We start from the raw sequence: 20,449 nt of genomic DNA, 5'->3' as shown, positions 1-20,449 counted from the left end.
GATTCACATATACTTACTATATTTTTATTATTTATTTATTTAAGTCAGGCATCTTGGCCCATATTATAAATACCTTATACTTTATAGACTAACATAGATACAATAGGGATGATGACAAGGTCAAAGATTAGCGAATTTTGTTAATAAAATAAAGAAATCACGGTAAAAAATAAGTGTTCCCAAAATTTCAGCTTGATAGGATTTGCATTTTTTTTGTTATGCGCCTTGAAAGTTGGATATTCAAGTCGATTTTTTTTTCAATTAAATTTCTTAATATTTGTATACAATTCGATAACTTATGCAATTAAAAGCAACTTTTGTCATGAAACCACTTTCATAAACGCAATATTTAATATACCTGTCGAACAAAGTTGTCTCCCGATGTGTACAAACTACGAAAGACTGACGTCATACTTTCGTAGCACTTTGTATGGAGCGTTTCGGGCAGGTCTTTTTTATGAAATATTTGAATTGTCATATCTTGGTGAATTTTTAAGCTATCAGAGTCATTCTTTCAGCAATGTTTATATTTTTTAAGTATCTTTCAATTACCGATAAGAAAAAAAAAATAGTCATCATGCCTATATAAACTAAAACTAACACTAAACACGTATTGTCTGCGACGTGGGGCGCGACGACTTATAACATCAGTTTTTTTTCTACTAAGGAGCAAAAGAACCCGTAACGAAGATAAAAACTATGGACGAATTTCGACAGGCAGATCTCTAGTTTTGATTTATTATTCAATTATTTCAAACACATCAATTAGCATCCTCCCTATTATATTTAGCTTCGATCATGCAAAACTGCAATAAAATCGATTAATGCTTACAAAACAATAGGTAATTAGAATATCGACTATTAATAGACAACAAGGCTTCAACTTATCTGTGTATAAGGTAAATATAGTTTAGGGGCACAGTATAAACTAATATACATTTTTTTTTTTTTTTTTTTCTTTTTTTTCTTTCGAAAGGGTCTAAGCTACTGGTCTGGTTAAGACCATAGTAGTTTAATCGTGGCTATAACTAGTCTGTTGCTAGTTGGTTTGGAAATAAACAATGAGGGGGGCCTGGCCCCCTCCCCTAAAGTCACACGTGTGACATTCTAGACGGGCAATATTGGGGAAAGCTACGAAAATAAGCTATTTTTATCTGACGTGGGGACACGGGTCCCCCCTGCTCTTAAGGGGTCCGACCCCTTACTCACTCTCAGACGAGTGAGGCTGCTCGCGCGCGGTAGCACAAACTAGCTGCGTACGAGTTATCGCGGTAGATGAGCTCAAGTTATTAATGTTATTGCTTAAAAGAGGGCCGTCCCTCTCCCCTTCCGAGTCCGGTTGGGGTGACATACGCGTGTATGTTCTAATGTCAAAACTAATATACAGTAGACTCTATTCATACCGGATGCCCGAATCAGGGGCCGTACCACGAAACCGTTTTGAGACTCAAACAATCGTACTAGAATGCCGCATCCTACTCTAACAAACGTGAAATGACGTTGTTAGAGCAGGACGCGGCATTCTCGTCCGATTGTTTGAGTCTCAAAATGTTTCGTAGTATGCCTACAGGGGCCGTACCACGAAACCGTTTTGAGACTCAAACAATCGTACTAGAATGCCGTGTCCTACTGTAACAAACGTGAAATGACGTTTTTAATGTGGTTTTATAATAACGCGTCTGTCAGCGCGGTTCGGAAACCTCCATTAAGTTTAAGGGGCCGAGATATTCTACTGTACTTATTTGTATTTTGTTAGTCGCAAACAGGAAACTGAGGTTTTCCAGCCTACTTTATTATCGTTTTACCTCAATAGGTTAAGAACAGGACGGGACATTATCAATTATTGTGTAGAACAAAGGAACACCTGGCACAGAAATCAGAATATAAGTACTTTTTGAGATTTCTATAATTTTAGAATAATATATAAAAAATAATGATTTTCCATCTATTTGGTAAAGCAATACATGAGTATTTTACGAGGAATAGTCTACAAAGAAGCCGGTAAATAGAAAATGTTCTTTTTACTTCAGTTCCGAATGGGCGTTAAAATTATAAATACAGGTACAATATCAATAGTAAGAGTAAAACATCCGCGTGATATTTAGCTCATTTCGGAGGTAATCATCGAAAGTTTTATTGCGGCTGAAAACGAAAATTCAATGCTTGTGTTAAAAAAAAATTGGCAACTATACCTTTCTGATCGTACGTCCGTTTCGTCCCGTAGAACTGGAGGGCCTCGTCCGCCGTCGCCTTCTGTCCGCTGTACAGCAGATAGCAGCACACCATCGTGCCTGGAACGTGGACAATAAAAATAAATAATAGTTTATATGTATACAGGGTGTAACAAAACTAAGGCCGGTATAAATAGTCAGTACTCAATATGCGACCCGGTCTCAAGACGCGGTTCGGCTCTGTGATTGGTCCAAATTTTGACAGCCAACCAATCACAGAGCCTGAACCGTGTCTTGAGACCGAGATGCATCTTGAGTACCTACTGACTATTTATACCGGCCTAAGTGATGATATTTTAGGGTGTATATTATAGGTCCAGTGTATAGAGTTCACTGTGAAAGTAGCAGCGCTGAATAAATATATTTTTTTTCACTTTTGTATGGCGAAACTCGAGTCGTGACTCGTGATGCTGGAGCGCTTGCTCATACAATTCGCAAAAACCATTTTGCTCTTTTAGCGCTGCTACTTTCACAGTGACTTCTATAATATAAGTATTATCACTTAGTTTTGTCAAAGATTCCGTTACACACATTATACATACAGATCAAGCTTATAAAAGCGTGGTAAAAATATATTACAGCCGAATATAGAACCTTCTTGTTTTTGAAGTCGGTTGAATAACTGAACACCATCATTAAAAACTGAAAAGTTTCAGTAGAGCCTAGCATTTTCTTTTTCGTAACTGGTGAGTGACAGACGAACATACAGACAGGCTAGTAACAGTATTCCGTCTTTACTCTACTGGTAACGGACTTCTAAAAAGTTTGAATTGTAAAAGTGAGTTGATGATAATTAAGGCTAAGAATACTCGATCGGTACATCCATTTAGGAGGCTATGGATGGATGCCATGGATGCACAGACCGACATGTAAAACATAACACCTGTCTCTTGACAAGATTCAAACTGTCCTGTGTGCTAAAAAGGGCCAAAAAAATCTAAAATGTCACAGAACATTTTAGAATTTAAAGAAAATGCATTTACTTACTTTTGCAATAGCTCAATAGTGTAAGTCAGCGGGGTAAAAAATGCCTTTTGCCCAAACGCCTGCAATTTCGGGCCATACAATTTACAATCGCCCAAACGCCTAAATGCTCCTTTCTCCTTTTGTTATTCCATCGACAAAGGAGTTCAAATTATACAGCTTTAAAATTATGTTATTACACCACAAATCTCGTCCGTCGGTCCCCCGTTTTTTACCGATGGGGTCGACCACAAAAAAGCCGGTCACCGAGGGGTTCCGTTCCGTGGATTTACGAGTTGCGATAGTTGCGACCGCACCGTAAGTGTTCTGGTAAAACGACCAATTATTATTGTACCCCGCAAAAGAATTTCGCAAAAACAAATAATTTATTTACCGGAAAAATTGCAATGTACACATCAGTTTAACACAAATCCCCACTCTAGGCATAGCCTGTCCTGTGGGGCCAGTCGAAACATTTAAATCTGAAGAGATTTTACATTGTAAAAATATGTATGTATACCTAAAAATCAACCAGCACGGTGATTTTCTATCTTGCAACAGTAATGCAACAGGCGAAAATTGTACAAAACTTAGGTCAATTCATACTGGGGCGAAGTCGAAGACGCGTCACGTAATGTTTCTCCGTTTTCGCGTACAGCATATTCATGTTGTGTTCAGTCTTTTTTTTTTTAAGTTGGGAAATGCCATTATGCATCCCCGGCAGTTCTGGGGAAGACAACCGGGGTGTGTGGGACTCGCTGCGGCCGATGAGATGGTAAGTGGCCGCAGCTCTACCCACGTTGTGTGTTGAGCCTAAGCAGCAAAAATGTCGTATAACAACTCTCTTTCCCCCTCGCTTCATGCCGTCTCACGATGAGATATGATATAGATGGAGCGATATTCGTAACACAAGAATAGGTCCCCTGGAGGTCTGCACGTGTTCGACCTTCTATTTTTATTGTCATAATGTAATTTCGAGTGACGCGCTCCGCAATAATTGACAGGCGACACTGGGCGTTATCGGCGAATATCGAAATACACTTTGTTCGGTTCACGGTACAATATTCATGTACATTATTAAATACGCCATATAAGCAATAGTTTGCTGTATGTTCCCATCATGTATCAACTCATGCAGCAATTACAGTACAGCTTCATAGATGCCGTGGCCTTTAGGCGATCACTTTTTTATTTACTTGTCTTGTGGCTAGAAGTTTTTCCAGGATGTTCTTAGTTCACGAAAGATGTTCACAACCGATATAGACGCGTACTACAATTTTAAGATCACTTGGCGAAAAAGGTGCAATGTTGCCTCCTCTGTATCCGTGGTCCAGTGGTTTAGAGGGCGGCTCTTGACGCGGAGGTCATGGGTACGATTGCAATACGACAATGCAGGCCGACCACCTGATTGTCTGACAAGTAAGATGATCCATGCGGATGGGCATGTAAAAAGTCGGTCCTGCGCCTGATCTCCCGCCAGTCGTGTCGATCTTCCGTCCTACTGGGTTATGAGAGTAAAGAAATAGAGAGTGCTCTTGTGTATTGCGCACACACTTGGGCACTATAAAATTATTCCTACGTAACTGGCCCGGTTTCAATGAAAACGGCCACCGTCACCGAAACCGGTGTGGGAGTTATTATTAATCAATTTCCTCGATGGTACATAGAGACTCACCAGTTCGGCCCTTGCCCGCTTTGCAGTGCACGACGGCGATGTTCCGGGCGTCCTGGCTCAGCCAGTTGTGGACGCTCTCGCAGAACGGCTGGATCTGCTCCATCTTAGGCGGCGCGTGGTCCTCGAACGCGAACCTCTCCACCTGGAACAGGAGAGCAGGGGATTTAGAAAGAGATAAATGCATTAGGAGATCAAGAAGATGGAGAGAAAAAGACCACCGAATGACTCGTCGCAGAAAACTCTACAATCTCAGGACGGTCCTATCTAGTTCTATTAAGTAATCGTAGGTTTTTCCTTTGAGTATGGAAGGACGGCATCGGAACATTATGTGTATTCATTAATCGAAGATTAAGACAGAAATAGCTAATCATAAATAGCAAAAAAAGTTTATTTCATACACATTACAAAGACATCAAGATTATTGACAAAAGTTTTAATGTCGTAGAAATGCTATTGCCTGAATATGTAAAATATATGTCCAGTATCGCATAACCTATGTCCTTCCCATTTTTATATTTCAGGCCCAAAGCTCCGCAAATAAGCCCGCACAAGGGACGATCTCTTCCCACCTAGGTTCCACCACTATATCGGTCACTCAGCAATTACCAGCAACGCGGCTAATGAATTTATCGTTGTAAAAAACATGGCGTACACAAGTGGCTGGAAGTAGGTCAGCCAGCAGCCAGGGCCTTTAATTATGAGATTTATTTTCCGGATGCTGGAACCACGTGTTCGAGGCTTTGAAGCCACGTTAAAAGTAAATGGCTGCTAAGCATAGACGTAAATTTTGGTAGGCAACAGGCAGCAGCCTGACAAAATTTGCCCGTGATAGAGCAATACGGACGTGTAGAGGAGCATATTCTTCTAATATTGCCCAATGCCCATGGTCGACGTTTATTATGCTATAGCTTTGCTATTAAAGTGCCTGATAGACGTACGAACTTAAAGTACGCGGGCTTGCGGCTCGCTGCTGGCGGCTCTTTGCTGACACACAGGCGATTAAGATCGTCGAGCCAAAAGTTCGCGTACTTACTCGCACGTCTGTCACTCCTTTTATAGTGGCCATCGTTGTTACGCATCAGGGCCATGGAGACCAGCCTAAATAGGAAAGGGCGCCTAAGATAAAGCTAAGCTATAGGGTACAAGCACAGCCAATGGACCAATTCTCGCAGCTGAAATTTCGATTAGGGAGAATAATACTGTATTGCCAATTTATGCGTTGTGAAATACCAAAAATGGCTAGACTGAATACAGGATTAAGAGGATACACCAGGGGCGAGAGAAATTGAAAATACCGTCTCACCAATCTCAAGTCTCCCACCGCAGAGCGAGATAGAGACAACACGACAAAAGTTCTAATAAAAGAACAGAAAATCTTCGATTCGTTGTCCGCTGATTCCTTCTCCAAAACTTAACCGATTTAAGTAATTTTTTCATTAAGAATTAAAGCAAGGCTTGGGCTGTGTTCCTATGTTTTATTTTTTTTGTATATTCTAGCCAGTTTTGTTTTCTGGGTGTTTGAACACAGAGGAAAATCTGGCCATTTTTTTGGGTTTTTGGACGTTCTTATCTTTTTTAATAATTAAATTATGAAAAAAAAAAGAAAACATAGGGACATGCTAATAGCGGTCATAGATATTCAGGAAAAAAAACAACTCTACCGGCATTATCCAGGGAGGAAACAGGGGACAGCGTTTGTATGGAAAAACGGCGGTGTGGAATCCTCTTAAGGATCTATGTACCGAGTTAACTATTGCTCTTTTCCATGAAAACCTAGTTTCATAAGTAAGTAATAATAATAATAATAATAGCTCCCACACCGGTTTCATTGAAACCAGGCCAGCTACGCAGGAGTAATTTTATAGTGCCCAAGTATGTGCGCAGTACACAAGAGCACTCTCTATTCCTTTACTCTCATAACCCAGTGGGACGGACGACCGACACGACCGGCGAGAGATCAGGCGCAGGACCAACTTTTTACATGCCCATCCGACGCATGGATCATCTTACTTGTCAGACAATCAGGTGATCAGCCTGCATTGTCCTCACCAAACTTGGAAATAACATGTTTCCAACGCGGGAATCGAACCCACGACCTCCGAGTCAAGAGCCGCGCTCTATACCACTAGACCACGGAGGCGTCATAAGTAAGTACCTACTACATAAATATTGTAGAAACAAATCTGATTTTCTTTTAATAAGTTCTCCGAACTCAATTATTTGAATGCTCATAAAACTATTTTAAAATAATAATTTATATCTCACGTAATCAGAGTTCTGTGCTAGTTTACAAGGAAAATTGTATTCACCCATACTAGCGAGCATGTTTAACTCAAAATAAAATATATTTTATACCAACTTATAGTAATTTATGAGTGTGTAAAATAAATGTAAATTTCGTTTTAGCTCGAGGCGCCAAAATGTTTTAGAAAGAATGTATATCGAAGCTAGGTCACAGTTTCCTTCGAGAGATAAAGATTAAATTTCTGATTAGCAGTCGGAATTAAAAACATACAACATAAATTATATCTTTTGGCAGAAAACAAATTGTACATAAATCAGAAGGCTGTAAAAGTTTTCGATGGCTTTATAACAAGTTTAATTAAAAGATGATCTACCGTATTCCTCTATTATTACTTTTCTACGTGTTTATACCAGAAACTGGAGCTATTTTTGACCGACTTCCAAAAAGGAGGAGTTACGTTCGGCTGTATGTATCTTTTTTTTTTAATATTTAAGCTGTCTAATGAACGAAAATCCATTCTATACTGTATTATACGGTATACTTCAATTATGTTATGTTAGTAATAGTAGGGGAGGGGAAGGTGCTAATTTTGTAGTCACTCGAGCGTCATAGAGACCTAGTAAGTTTTTTACATTAGGTAAAACTGATAAAAAAATAATAAGAGCGTTTTTTTATTTTAGCGGTGGGTTCAGAATCTGTGGCCATTTTAAAGTTTTGAAAAAGAAAATATATTCAGAAAATTGCTTATTTCGATCAGTTATTATTATATTTTAGACAACAAGGACTAAATCATTGAGTTTAATGCGAAATAAAATATCTGCGAAGCTTAGTTAGGAAAATATGAAGCTTTATATTTTTATATTTTAAAATAGCCTTACAGGCTTACCTAACCTTTGAATCTTCAGTGTTTTATATGGAAGCTTCTTCGGGGTATACTTAACATCCGCTATCTTAATCTGACAAATCCGATGACATTTCAATATTCAAAAATAAAAATTTTAACCCACCACGTGAGAAATCTGATTTCTATACCATGATGAATAGACACATGCCGGAAGCCTATACAAGCTTAATCTGACACGCTCGAGCTAGTCCCGAAATCCCCTCTTCCTTCCCCAACTATAACTAGTATCCATACTACAAAGCACTTCCCACTTCTTTCGCGCTCACTTTCGTGCCAATCGTGGTTACTGACCACGTGATCGTCGAGCGTTTCGTGTCAATCGTGGTCACTGATCACGTGACGAGCGAGCCGCCCACGACGTGACCGTGGCCGTCAAGCCACGCCCACCGTCCCGCCCTGTGTATATAACGAGACGTACGACCCATTATGTAGATAAGTTATCCCCAAGACTGGCGTAAATTAAGCAAGTCAACAAGTCATTCTTCCAAAAATATCTCTAAATTTCTTAGTGTTTATGAAAGAGAAGGCATGACATGATAAACTTGGGAGTGTCGATTACAATGGTTGGTTGGTTTAACAAGTTTTAACTATTGAAAGCATTAAGCGAAACTTAACAAGTGATATAAAAAAAAATCTAACACAAACTGGCGGTGCTTGATTTTTCGCATGCGATATGACAAGTGACCACGCTCCTTCTTTCTTCCCCTCACCCTCCAAACTAACAACACTTAAGCTTCTCAAACGTTTGTACCTGTTACAATTTAGAAAGCCATGTATCTTCATAGCCCCGGCTACTCCAACTTGTTAATTATCCTTCGATTAATCACTAGAACAATAAGGACTAAGTCTACCACAAACCACATCCACGGCATGCAGAAGCGCGCTCACCGTTCCCACACATATTAATATGGCGACGGGATGTGCGGTTTTTACAACTTTAACGACCTACCACAGATAAAATGCCATTCAATCCGCACCCTTCACGATTCCTCGACCATACGAGCACGTAAAGGGAACCAAAAAAGAAAGGCTGACAAAAGTCAGTTTTGCTCAGTAAAACTACAACAGAAATACAGCTCTAGAATGTAGGGCTCAGCCGAATCTAACAGACGCCATCTTAAAATCACGAGTCCAGTCAATGTCATCCACTCTTAAAAAAGATGTATCTTCTTTCGTCATAGCTTCATGAAGTATTGTGCCTTTTCTCACGCAGTAATGTCGTTCCGAATTCCGTGGGGGGTTTTAAGGGCTGCCACCACGGATATGTAGTAATCGCTGCCCCCGAAGAAATAGGTAGTGGACACAGCCGTATCCACTAAAACTCGGTGGTACTCCAACTGCACAGACCTTGCCGAAGCCACGGCAACATCAAAAACTCCATTATTTTATAGGAGATAGGCCCACCACATATTCCCACCCCTGCTACTCCTGTGTCGCCAGAATCAACAGTGGTGACCAACCACGAAAACCCTTTGTTGTGATATCAGGGGTGCCCGAAGGACAAGCTAAATCTGTCTTGGGTCCCGCAACGAAATTAATCAGTTCTAAGAAAGGTAGGAGTAGGACTTAGGAGACATACTTGATAGGCAATGTGCCTAAGGTTGCGACCGGTCCTGACCTACGTATAAGGGCTCTGGCCTCTGGTATTCACCAAGGGCCAATCCCACGCGTTTCCCCTATTTTATAGCAATTAGCAATTGACCATGTCAACATAACGACCTTATAACAATAAAATAAACTTATTTAAATGCTAATCCCTGTATAAATCAAGTGAGGTATGTTCGAATGGTTAGCATAAAGTGAATTATATGCGATGTGGCCATGGCGAGATTATTGAGTTCAACAGAGCTATTATTAATAAACTAAGTTTCAACCTAGCTTGTAAAGTTAGGTGTTTCTTAAAGTGTATTACGACGAGGGTTGCAATACATTTAGAATGTTTAGTTACTGTCTTACAAGTTCCAACCGACTGATTTCCCGGCAGATCCTCGCGGAATCTAAGCTACGCGCAAAAATGTATCATTAGGGCCGCGCCACACCGGAATGGCAGCGACGAGGCGAGCACTTTCAGTGTCATAATATTATGATTTTAAACTTTATCTTCATTAATGCATAGTATCGCTATTAGGCCAGGCGCGCACTAGCGGCCAGGCCACAGCGGCCAGGTCGCGGCGGCCATCGAAAGTATGGTGTGGCCGCTGGCCACCGTGCGGCCAGGTGCGTGTGGTCTATGGCGGTTTCATACTAAGGTGATTATCTCGATGGCCGTCGCGACCTGGCCGCTGTGGTTTGGCCGCTAGTGCGCGCCCGGCCTTATAAATACATAGTATCGCTTGAGAAATCGCAGCCGCCGGCGGCCGCCAGCTGCCGCGACCGGCCACGAGCGGCCGTAGACTTCTCAAGCGATAGTATGTATTACAATATGGAAGATAAAGTTTAAAATCATATGACGCAAAAAAGTGCTCGCCTCGCCGCTGCCATTCCGATGTAGCGCGGCCCTTAGTCGGCTTACAGAGTAAGGGCCGGCCTACAACCTCTTTCTCACAAGCCGCGTATCCATAAAAATCTTCATTTAGTGAGAAATCTACTTACGAAGACGTGTCAAATATTGATAAGATTGATTGAAGATAAGGAAAATCCTTTTAAGCCTTTAAATGCTATTCTCGAGAACTGAACCTATGGCCCTCTCATCTCAACCTATCGCTAACATTAGTGTATAGGCACATACCTAGGTGTGTAAAAACTCACACTCTACTGTGAAGTCGTTCGGTCTATTCATGATACTTCATGACTCTACATATTATTATGTAAATTATTAAATATAACATTTTATTATGTACGAGTTTTAAAATATTACAATAGACATATTTCACGCTGTGTACACATGCATAAATTGATTTAAATATTAACATGATAGTTTGAACCACAGTTTGAACAAACGCTTTAAGAAAAAAAGTAGGTAAGTTACAAGGTTTGTCCAAATTATTACGCTACATAATTCTGCAATTCTATGCGTCCACAAGCACGAGCGTGGAAAGAGAGTATCTGGCTTGGCTTGCGTGAGCTTGCACTAATGCCACCGCCTTGTAAAGTATAACTTTGTAGACAGCAATTATGTACAAAGTTTGAGAAACTCACGCGGTACGCCCGGCCCAGGCATGACAATTTCATCCAAGTGATCTTCAGATCAGTTGGATGAAATTGTCATGCCTAACCTAACCTAAGAAACCAGACCTAAGACAGTTTTAGCTTGTGACGTCCCTCGTTGTTGCATACTGCTGAAGATCCTGGCATACACCATTGCAGCGGTGGAAACGTCTGGTTGGTAACCGGCTAAACAGATAGTGTTAATGATGATGACGGTATTGTATTTCAGTCGGCTAGCAACATTGTAGCTCCCGCCTGGCGGCTCTTGTAAAGCTTCGGCCTTCGTCAAATCAAAGTGCGAAGCCCCATCGAGGTGTCAAACGGCTGGCCTCCCAACGCCGCCCACACCGGTTTCGGTGACGGTCATCTCACAAGGAAACTACTTTTATAATGCCTAAGTGTGTGCGAAGTTACGAGAATATTTCTTTACTCTCGTAATCCATTGGGAGTGACGACACGATCGGCGAAAGATCATTCAAGATGCCGATCCGATGCATGTGCCATATTTCTTGTCAGATACCCAGGCAGTCACTGTTATCCTAATTCCTAACCAAACTTGGAAACAACAATATAATATTATTTTTACCGACTTCCAAAAAGGAGGAGGTTATACGTTCGGCTGTATGTATATTTTTTTTTTGTATGTTCAACGATAACGTTTGTGATCCGATTTTCAAAATTATTTTTGTGTTGTATAGGGTTTAACTCAAATTTGGTACCATATTCACAAAAGTGGTGATCTGATGATGGGATCCTGGAGGAATCGAGGGGACTCCTTGAAATTTGTTTGGAAACATATAGTGATTTCAATTTTTTCTGAAGCATTCGAGGTAAATGCTACCAAAAAGTAAGATTTCGCATCAGGTTATACCCTGGATCCGAAGGTACCCAACAGAACTTTTGAATCCTTATACATACGGGTTCGAGGATTTCGGCGTTGTTTAAAGAACTGAAAGCATAAGCCAACACATTAATTTATTTGATCATCATCATCAAAATCATAATTATGTCATGGGTCATCACATTATGACCCAATTATTGATGCTTTTCGTGATATTTTGCATCGAAGCAGATGTTTTTGGTGATTATTTCGCTGTTTGTAGACCGATTTTCAAAATTCTTGTGTTGTTGTATAGGATATAATCTTGATTTTGTATAATAATTACGAAAGTGGTGAGCTGATGATGGGATCTATGAGCAATCGAGGGAAATCTTTGAAATTTATCAAAAGACTCATAGTGGTTAAAATGTTGTTTCTAGTAACTTAAACATATGTTACCAATAATAGAAAGTTCATACGAAGGTGTCTCTTGGGCCAAAGGCACTGAACAGAATTCCTGAACCTTTAAAGATAAAAGTTTTAAAATTGCAGCATCGCTTAGATAACTGCAAGCATTTACCACAATTTCGCTTACAGTAACATAATGTGAATAGTGGTTATTTACGCATAAAGCCTTATCTTGTAGATTTATCAAAAAATTAAAACCGACTTCCAAGGTAAAAACAATAATAATATGAACTAATAAAATTAAATTAAGAAATTAAAAAAAAACCCCGCCAAAAAACTTTAAAAAGTAATGAAATAATATATTTACTGACTTTAAGTTTAAATAATTCCTAAGTGTAAAGTGATATTTTAGTCCATAATTGATGTCACGGTGTATCGGGGGGATTTTGTTAGCAACTAATTGTTTTAACGACCAGCAGATGGCGTTATTAAGTAACAAGAAGTCAATGAGTGTTTGTTATACCGAGCAAAGCTCGGTCATCCAGGTACTTATAATAGAGGGAGGACCCTCAAATGGTACAATGGCCCCAACAATGCTAACTAGAACGATTCTTAAACCATCGGCAATTATGTTCGGACTATAACCGCAAAGTAAAAGATTACTCGGAGATAAAAATTACCGAACCCCGGCGCAGCGGCGATACCGAGAAAACCGTATTAAATTCGCGGAATGTAAGTCCGCGTTCATAATAACTCAATATTTTTTTCCCCATTTTTTTTTCTTCACGACTGAAAGGCATCATAGAAATATTATATTAAGCGAATGTCAGATGTGTTACATGTCTGTGCTTTATTGCCTCTGGAAGCTTTAAACGAACAGCTGAAACTCCTGGGAAGCTAGCTTTTACCAAAAAGTTGAAAAATTATTATTTAAAAAATAAAATATTTTCATAAGTATATGTAACGATTTATAACTTGTTACAAAGTACAATAAAGTGTATTTTTTTAATTTACTTATCTTCTTTTTACGTTTGTCCAGTAGATAGAGATGTTTATTGTTGTCAAAGATAAAATTTTATCGATTGTACTTTACCGAGAATAGCATACAAAATTCGCAGAATACTCGCATGTTCACAATGGACACTATAACTGTTTAAAAAATTCAGTAGCACTCTTTTTCGACGTTAACAACAAAAAAAATACAATTGAAAGCAGTTACGTTGTGACCAAAAAACATTTTTGCACAGTTGGGTATTATATTGTATCATCAAATTTTACCGTTGCATTGTGCAAAAACGGTAGATCGAACGGAGACAAAACAATAAATCTTTGGCAATTGTATTCTTTTTCGCAATACATCGAAAAAATTTTTGCAGAAAAGGTCCTAAAACTCAGTAGCAATTGTTTTTGAAACAATAAAAAATCAAAGTGAACGCGTCTTTACAATTACTCATCTCATTGTACGACCGAGAGTAGAGCAACAATACAATTAATATAAACAGTAGCATACCTCAGATGTGCTCTTGAAATCAAATGTGAGCAACACAGACACAAGTATTACGTGTGCGCGACGTTTAATGATTGTTCTGCACTCGGATATATCTGAAATCACGCTTATGTGTGCGTGCGCCTCATTTAAGTTTAATATTATGAAGGTAGTCTACTGTTTATTATACTGTGGCAGAGCTGGCAAAACCGAGTGCAAGGTAGAGCGTTTACAATTACTTAGAAATCACGACATCTGTCCAAGGCAACTTGACCTCCGCTTGTTCCTTCCTTATCATCGCTGCGAGATCACCTTAGGATGGCCATCTGGTCATAACTGTCGAGAAATCTAGAGCTCTGTTGTGGAAGATCCGTCGTTTGTAAGAGGGTCAAGCTAAGCTGGTCGCAGCTAATCCACGAATCCCGCGCTCTATGCTATAACACAATTTATACAAGCCAATTAAATGTTGCATCATCATAGCTCCTCGTTCCTTTGTTCCTCGAATTTTGTACGCACGATTTCGCCTTTTAGATAAAATTAGGAAAGAATTTACAGAGTTTTTGGGATGATTGTGAGTTATGGGGTTTCGTGTGCGAGAAGATCCATGATGGTTCATGGTACGAAGGACGATTTGTCTAAAAAAATCTTAAAAGTACTACTTAGTAGTAATCTAAACTATCGAATTAGCATTAATATAAACGGTCGAATTCAGAAACCTCTTCCTTTCTGGAAGTCGGTTAAAAATAACGTAACATTGCAATACAGATAATTAAAACCGAATAAAATAATTCATGACGCGATATAAATACTAAGCTGCCTTTCCGCATTGGTCCAAGATGGTCAAATAGTAAATACAGGCGATCGTGAACGCATAGAAAGGCATAATATTTTAATTCGTCTTTTTCCTATGATCGTCGTCTGTTGCGCATGCTAGATAGACAGCTTGGCGTCCATATTGGGCTAACGTACCGTAGGCCTTATGACCAACCAGCGAGAGCCGAGAGACAACCAACTTTTTACCATCGCAACTTCCAACATGGACTCTATTATGAGTTGTGTCCATTATCACGTCCAGACGTACCTATCAAAAATATATATTTATTTTATTACATGGAAGAGACTGGTCTCCACGACACAGTGAATCCTAGTGTGGAGATCAGAGTTTGTGTAAGATTAGCGTGTAAGTTTCTTTAAGCGAAATAAAGATTTGTTTGTTATTTGTTTGTTATTCAACGTACGCTGCAGCTGCGTTGCAGCCCAAGCACAAGGAACTGCCGACCGATAATGTCAATCTGCAGTCATCCACCCTGAGGTTCAACTTACACTGAGGCAGAGTCGAAGCGACGCGACACGTTTTTTGCCAAAGCATATTCATCTCTATTGTTCTATTACTTAAGAACAATAGAGATCGCATCCAAATTGTATCAGTTTGTACTTAAATCATAGAACCATAGAGACGAATATTATGCTTTGGCAAAAAACGTGACGCGTCGCTTCTGCCACAGTGTGAGTCGAGCCTAAGCCGATATCTTATCACCGGTTATCAGTAGGAAGGGCACGGCGATACGCTGTCTGTGACTTCTGTAGGTATTCCGCGATATATTGAGTACGGCAAAATCGCAGGACGTTCGTATCTTGCAACAGCAATGAAACAGTTGTCAATCGCCTGTTTCTTTCGTATATAAATGATCATGCTGCCGATTCTATTTTTAACCGACTTCCGAAAAGGAGGAGGTTATATGTTCGTCTCTTTATATTCTTTGTATATTAGTGACTTCTTCAGAGAAGGGCTTAGCTAAAATTTAGAAGTCGGCCTTTTAAATGTTAGAAATAAGAAAGCCGGTAGGAATGGTATAAAAAACCTGCGCCACTGCTGCACATGGTTTTTTGAGAGACCTATAATGATTGACGCTTTACAATAACCATTTATCATACAGCTACAAAAAAACAGTTGAAAAAATCCGATCGGTATACACGATTCACAAAAATTTGCCAAAAGGGATGCTGCCCTAATTGTCTTGAAGAAAAGGTTAATTTCAGGGCAGTTGAACATTTACATAATAATAGACTCTTCAAAGAATTTCTAAGGAACTAATTGGTCACGTTTAGGACAGTGGTCCACGGCATTGTCACCACAAAGACCTTACAGGGACGACCAAGCGTGACAACTCACGATGTCAAGACGTGGTCGCTAACACCATTCACCGATTAACCGCAGCTCAGCATGACTCCAAAATATGAGCACTGAGAAGTGTCTTGAGACTCCAAAGCGTCGGGGTATTGCTTTGTTCCAACCTACGCGACCAGGCGTCTGCGAAGCGGGAGCGTCAAGTTGCGTCAAGCTGTCAAATGTGTGTTTTGAATCAAAACACACATATGACAACTTGACGCTCCCGCTTCGCAGACGCCTGGTCGCGTAGGTTTGAACAAAACATAAGAGCCTCACCGCTACCTTGCGTCGTCAATACGGAACAACGTACTGCCGCTGCGTTGCGGCGATGCAACGCAACGACTGGAAGCAAAATCAACTTTGCTCTAAAAAGTACTTTGTTTAGGAAAAGTTTGATAGAAGCAAACCATTTAGATTCCTAAACATCAAAATAATAAATAATAATAGCTCCCACACCGGTTTCGGTGACGGTGGCCGGTTTCATTGAAACCAGGCCAGCTACGCAGGAGTAATTTTTTTTAGTGCCCAAGTGTGTGCGCAGTACACATGAGCACTCTCTATTCCTTTACTCTCATAACCCAGTGCAGTGGGACGGAAGACCGACACAACCGGCGAGAGATCAGGCGCAGGACCGACTTTTTACATGCCCATCCGACGCATGGATCATCTTACTTGTCAGACAATCTTGTCAAAGGTGATCAGCTTGGATTGTCCTAACCAAACTTGGAAATAACATGTTTCCAACGCGGGAATCGAACCCACGACCTCCGAGTCAAGAGCCGCGCTCTATACCACTAGACCACGGAGGCGTTCATCAAAATATATAAATAAGCTACAAATATAGAGCACGGAGCCCAGCTAATAAACATACGACCGACTAACTTTTGAAAAAATACTCGAGAACGAGACTTGGCAATTAACTTGTCGTGTCCTTTTGCGCCCTCTTCTATAATATCAGAAACGTTTCAATATAATTATACCAATTCTCAATTGTGGTATTGGAAAATTCGATTGCCCTTCAAGAAATCATGGCATTGCATCATAATTCATAATATTATACTCGTATGACTATCGATCCCTAATGAGTCATGAAAAGTGGGAAATGCTGGCTTTGCGCTTAACTTGAAAGGTAAAACCCATGTAAAACCTTTTGTAATAGGTTTAGATTGAATTTAATCTAAACAAAGAAGACAATAAAATACGTAATGCTACATATATTCAAATGTCGGTCTTGAATTTAGCGTGCAATCTATACTTTACGTGCAATCTTTGTTTGTTTGTTTGAACGCGCTAATCTCAGGAACTACTGGTCCGATTTGAAAAGTTATTTCAGTGTTAGATAGCCCAGTTATCCAGAAAGGCTACATTTTATAACTTTAAACTAATAGGAGCGAAGAAATAGAGGACAATTTGGAAAAAACGGGGGAAATTATTTGAACGCACTAATCTCAGGAACTACTGGTCCGATTAAAAAAAAACTCTTTTAGTGTTAGATAGCCCAGTTATCGAGGAAGGCTAGGCTAATAGCAGCCGAGAAATAGAGGAAAATGTGTAAAAAAACTACTAGAGCATTTTTTCTGTTAATTGGATCAGATAAGTAGACCACGTGAAGGATCATAGGCTTTTTTTGTGGACTAATTTTTCTGTGAAATATCTAATTTACGCGGGCGAAGCCGCGCGGAACGTCTAGTAAGGAATAATTACTGAAGATGTGTTTCTCTCTTCAGTCCCATGCAGCGGACACTACATAATTATAATTATATGCCAGGTGCAACATTACTAGAACTTTTCAATAATTAGGAAGATTTCATCTTAATTAAATGTTTGATAAACTTCATTGGATATAAAGACTGACATAGCATATAGCCTGAGGGATGAAGGACACATTTACGACTCCCGAGTGAACACTTCGTTTGGCAAAGTAGACCAAATTCCTTAAATGTGAGACTACAAACCGAGTATAGTCCGCAAGTGTGTTTATATGCTCTCGTTAAAATGTGTCAGTTGTCACTATTTTAGGGTACAAAAGATTGGGCTCATTGTAGTGGCGAGTGAATTTGGGGCCAACGGCATCATAAATTCAGCAATATTTTGTACACAATGGCACCGAACGAATGTCTGCAGCAATTAACGTGAAACAAGTGTCAAATTCTTTAAAAGGTTGGAAGACTTGGAACGTTGATCGGGGGAAATGTTACAAAAATATAATATTATGACATGCGTCGCTAATGGGAATTTCAAGAAATATGAGGATGTGAATTTGGGAATTCAATACGATGACATCAGAAGTGGGATCAATCAAAAATTAAAAACAAATACAAATCCAAAATGCGTTTGCAAATAAATAAAAAAAAAACATTAAATATTAAAATTATTAAGCCAAACTATTAAAATACTATGTTAAACGAAAACCATACCGACCGTTACATAATAGCCGGTAGAATCACCTACACATGGAGTCAATTGAGTTAAATTCCACGTTTTAACAAGGAAAATGTATTGTAAATTAATGTTTGCATTACAATTTATCCTTCAGACTGCACTGCACGTGGACACTTATCGAAGCTACGTATAACGCTTATGACTAATATCGGATTTTATATTATTGTATATTGTATATTATATGAGTTATTTTAACATTCAAATGCCATCAAAATCAGCTCCTGAAAGTGAGAAAATTTGTCCAGAATATGCTTTAAGAATTAAGGGCAATCTTCCTTGGGGTAGTCAAACAACCAGTAAAAGAGCTGCAGGGGATATAATATGGTATTATGGATGCAGGAGATTTCTCCGGAGAAATTCATATCCTGCAGTGGAATTGCAATAGCGACGAAAAAAAATTTACACAACATTTAAACACATTCCGTAATTGTGAAATGACAACTGATTGCGGCAAATTATAGCAGCATATATAATGATAATTGCCTCTCGGTCTCGGATAGTCTGACACTCTACGTCACAAGATGGCGTCACAACTGTACAGGCAAACCTGACTCGGGTCACGTACAGCATCGAGGAACAACGGTTAGACATTGCGATTGTTACGTCGAAAAAAGTAGGGCAATGAGAATGCCAGGTTAGCCCAGCGACCGACCTAGTAGCAACGTTCCTACTGCTCAAAACTTGGTAATATACAAAAGTCTTGATTGATTAACGCTAATGCCCTCAGAACTAGAAAATTGGAATTTCGTACACGAAATTATGATGCCGGCATCTATTATGAAGGGATTTTTTTAATTTCCTGGACAAAAACTAGAAAATCATAAGATTCATAAAGTTACAGCTGTACAGGTCATGCTCTAGAGAAAACTTCTTTGAAGTCCAAAGCATGCACTGGCTACTGACTACATCTATCCCATTGCAGAAGTAGTAGTCGATGCTGATGCTGATAAATCTCGGAGTTTCCGCTGCCATGCGAGGCCACATCGCCTGGTAGAACTGCGGTGCGTTGCATCGCCTGGCTGGCTGCTACGACGACCTTCTAAGTTTTTACATACACATTTTATGTTATGGTATATTATTGGCTCCATGGTCGGAAGCGATTTTTCATAGGAAAGACAGACAGGAACATGGAGCAGGAGTGAAAAACGCGCTACACTATCCCGTTTTGAATTATGCTGTTGCGTGTCAACTGTCAACGCAACGCAGATGCAGCAAAACGCGTTCTTCAATTTTCCAACGACGCACCGCATACCGCAGTCCGCAACGCAAAGACGAAATGTGGCTTCGCTCCGAGCTAGCCAACGTTTATCGCTCAGACGCAGAGGTCGAGTAAAAGCTGGCCGGGCGACCTTTTGTCGCCGATACCGGATCAATTAGTATCACATCAATTAGCCGCGTACTACGCCGGTGGAAATACTAGTGATCATCACTCCGTTACATGGTTACAATCACGTCGTTACCCTTAAGTTTTATCCGGCCCAAAAATTTTTTTTAGAAATCGTTTGCCATACGGAAAGCGGTTATCACCTGGCGCTTAGCCACCTATGGACCTAAAACTGCCTAAAAGGTTCTAATTAGGTGAATTGCTGCTGGTTTCTAAAATTGTTCCGTGGTTTCTTTCTCTGGCGTCACTCTACTCACTCGAGGAAACTCTATTGACGTTGAGATGCGCGCTGTGGTATTTTATGATGTATGTAACCATGCAAATTTCCGGAAGGATAAGCACGTTGTTACAGCATAATTACGTCAGCATTGACCACAAAGGACGAAATGCGCGTGCGACTTTATCAAGACGGTATCAACATTATGATGTACGACATGTGTCATCAATCGTTTTTATGGTTCCTTACCCAAACTATACATCGCTTATATTTACCCAAAATGGGTAAAAACGGGACCCTATTACTGAGACCTCGATGTCTGTCCGTCTGTCTCCAGGCTGTAACTCAAGAACCATA

At 39.9% G+C, this 20,449-nt stretch overlaps 1 protein-coding gene across 2 annotated transcripts in view; it reads right to left on the bottom strand.

The window, feature by feature from the left end:
• LOC121735168 (phosphatidylinositol 3,4,5-trisphosphate 3-phosphatase and dual-specificity protein phosphatase PTEN) overlaps window positions 1-20,449 on the bottom strand; it is a 61,522-nt gene that overhangs the window by 11,854 nt on the left and 29,219 nt on the right. For both annotated transcript variants that reach the window (XM_042125850.1, XM_042125851.1), the window contains exons 3-4: window positions 4,870-5,011; window positions 2,193-2,291 (exon numbers count right to left, since the gene is read on the bottom strand). In XM_042125850.1, coding sequence (XP_041981784.1) covers window positions 2,193-2,291; window positions 4,870-5,011 — 241 coding nt within the window. The remainder of the gene's footprint in view (window positions 1-2,192; window positions 2,292-4,869; window positions 5,012-20,449) is intronic.

This window comes from Aricia agestis, chromosome 17 (genome assembly GCF_905147365.1).
Source record: "Aricia agestis chromosome 17, ilAriAges1.1, whole genome shotgun sequence".
Taxonomy (NCBI): domain Eukaryota; kingdom Metazoa; phylum Arthropoda; class Insecta; order Lepidoptera; family Lycaenidae; genus Aricia; species Aricia agestis.
Note: the sequence above shows the minus strand (reverse complement) of the source record. Positions and strands in the feature narration are given on the sequence as shown.